Consider the following 883-nt stretch of genomic DNA (forward strand, 5'->3'; position numbering starts at 1 on the left):
CATCTGTTTGCACAGCAGTGATAATTAAAAAGAGAGGTGAGCTTTATCCTGCTTTAACCGAACACTCCATGCCACAAAGCATAAATCACTGTTTGAAATCCATGTTGTTCACCCTGATATATATATATTTTTTCTCTGAACAGGACCTCTGAAATCCAGCAAGTAAAGATCATGGCTTGTGCATCTCAGTCAGCCTTGGATTACGTCAGGAGTGCCAGAGACCACCTGGTGAGAACATTAAAGGGGTTCACTGAGATTGTGGAGAACCTGTCCTTGAGAGGATTTTTCTCAGAGGAAGATGTGAATAAAATAAAGTCAGAGAGTGATGGATTTGACAAAACCAGAAGAATTGTGGACTATGTTATAGAAATGGGGGAAGAAGCTTGCTATGAGTTTCTCAGGATTATTGACACAACAAGGAGAACCTCTGGAGAGAGATCACTGTCGTTTGCAGAAAATCCAGAGTCATCGTCCTCTCTGTCCAACATGTTTGATCTCAACTACTGGATCAGCTGCTTTTCCTTCAGGGAGGACATTAACATGGATGTACAAGGTATTTTTTAAACTGAAATGATTTTAACGCATTGATGATTTTTAATCCATCCATATTGTGATGCTGTCCAGTGACACATCAGTGACATTAAATTGTTCTGCTTTTTTTTTCTCCCACACCTCCTTTCTTTCAGGCCCCAGCCCGTGTCACAGATACCAACAAAAGCTGAAATTTAAAGCTCAGAAGATTTCAGAAAGATCATGGACCCAAAGTAAAGCAGTCCTGTTCAACAAGCAGAGCTCCCTGTCCTACACCTCGCTTGTGTTAGACACACCAGGACAGGCTTCAGCATCCAAAATAAAAAAGTCAAAGATCAAGAAAAGCAGGAAG

The 883-nt window shown here is 41.0% G+C and overlaps 1 protein-coding gene across 1 annotated transcript in view; it reads left to right on the plus strand.

Moving 5' to 3' along the window:
* The window catches only part of LOC121813882 (NACHT, LRR and PYD domains-containing protein 12-like), a gene marked incomplete at its 3' end in the record, with an annotated part of 5433 nt that extends 4550 nt beyond the window's left edge, over positions 1-883 (plus strand). The window contains 2 exon segments of the mRNA XM_042217843.1: positions 144-553; positions 687-883. Coding sequence (XP_042073777.1) covers positions 172-553; positions 687-883 — 579 coding nt within the window.

This window comes from Haplochromis burtoni, unplaced genomic scaffold (genome assembly GCF_018398535.1).
Source record: "Haplochromis burtoni strain Fernald_Lab_line unplaced genomic scaffold, NCSU_Asbu1 Contig_3218, whole genome shotgun sequence".
NCBI lineage: Eukaryota > Metazoa > Chordata > Actinopteri > Cichliformes > Cichlidae > Haplochromis > Haplochromis burtoni.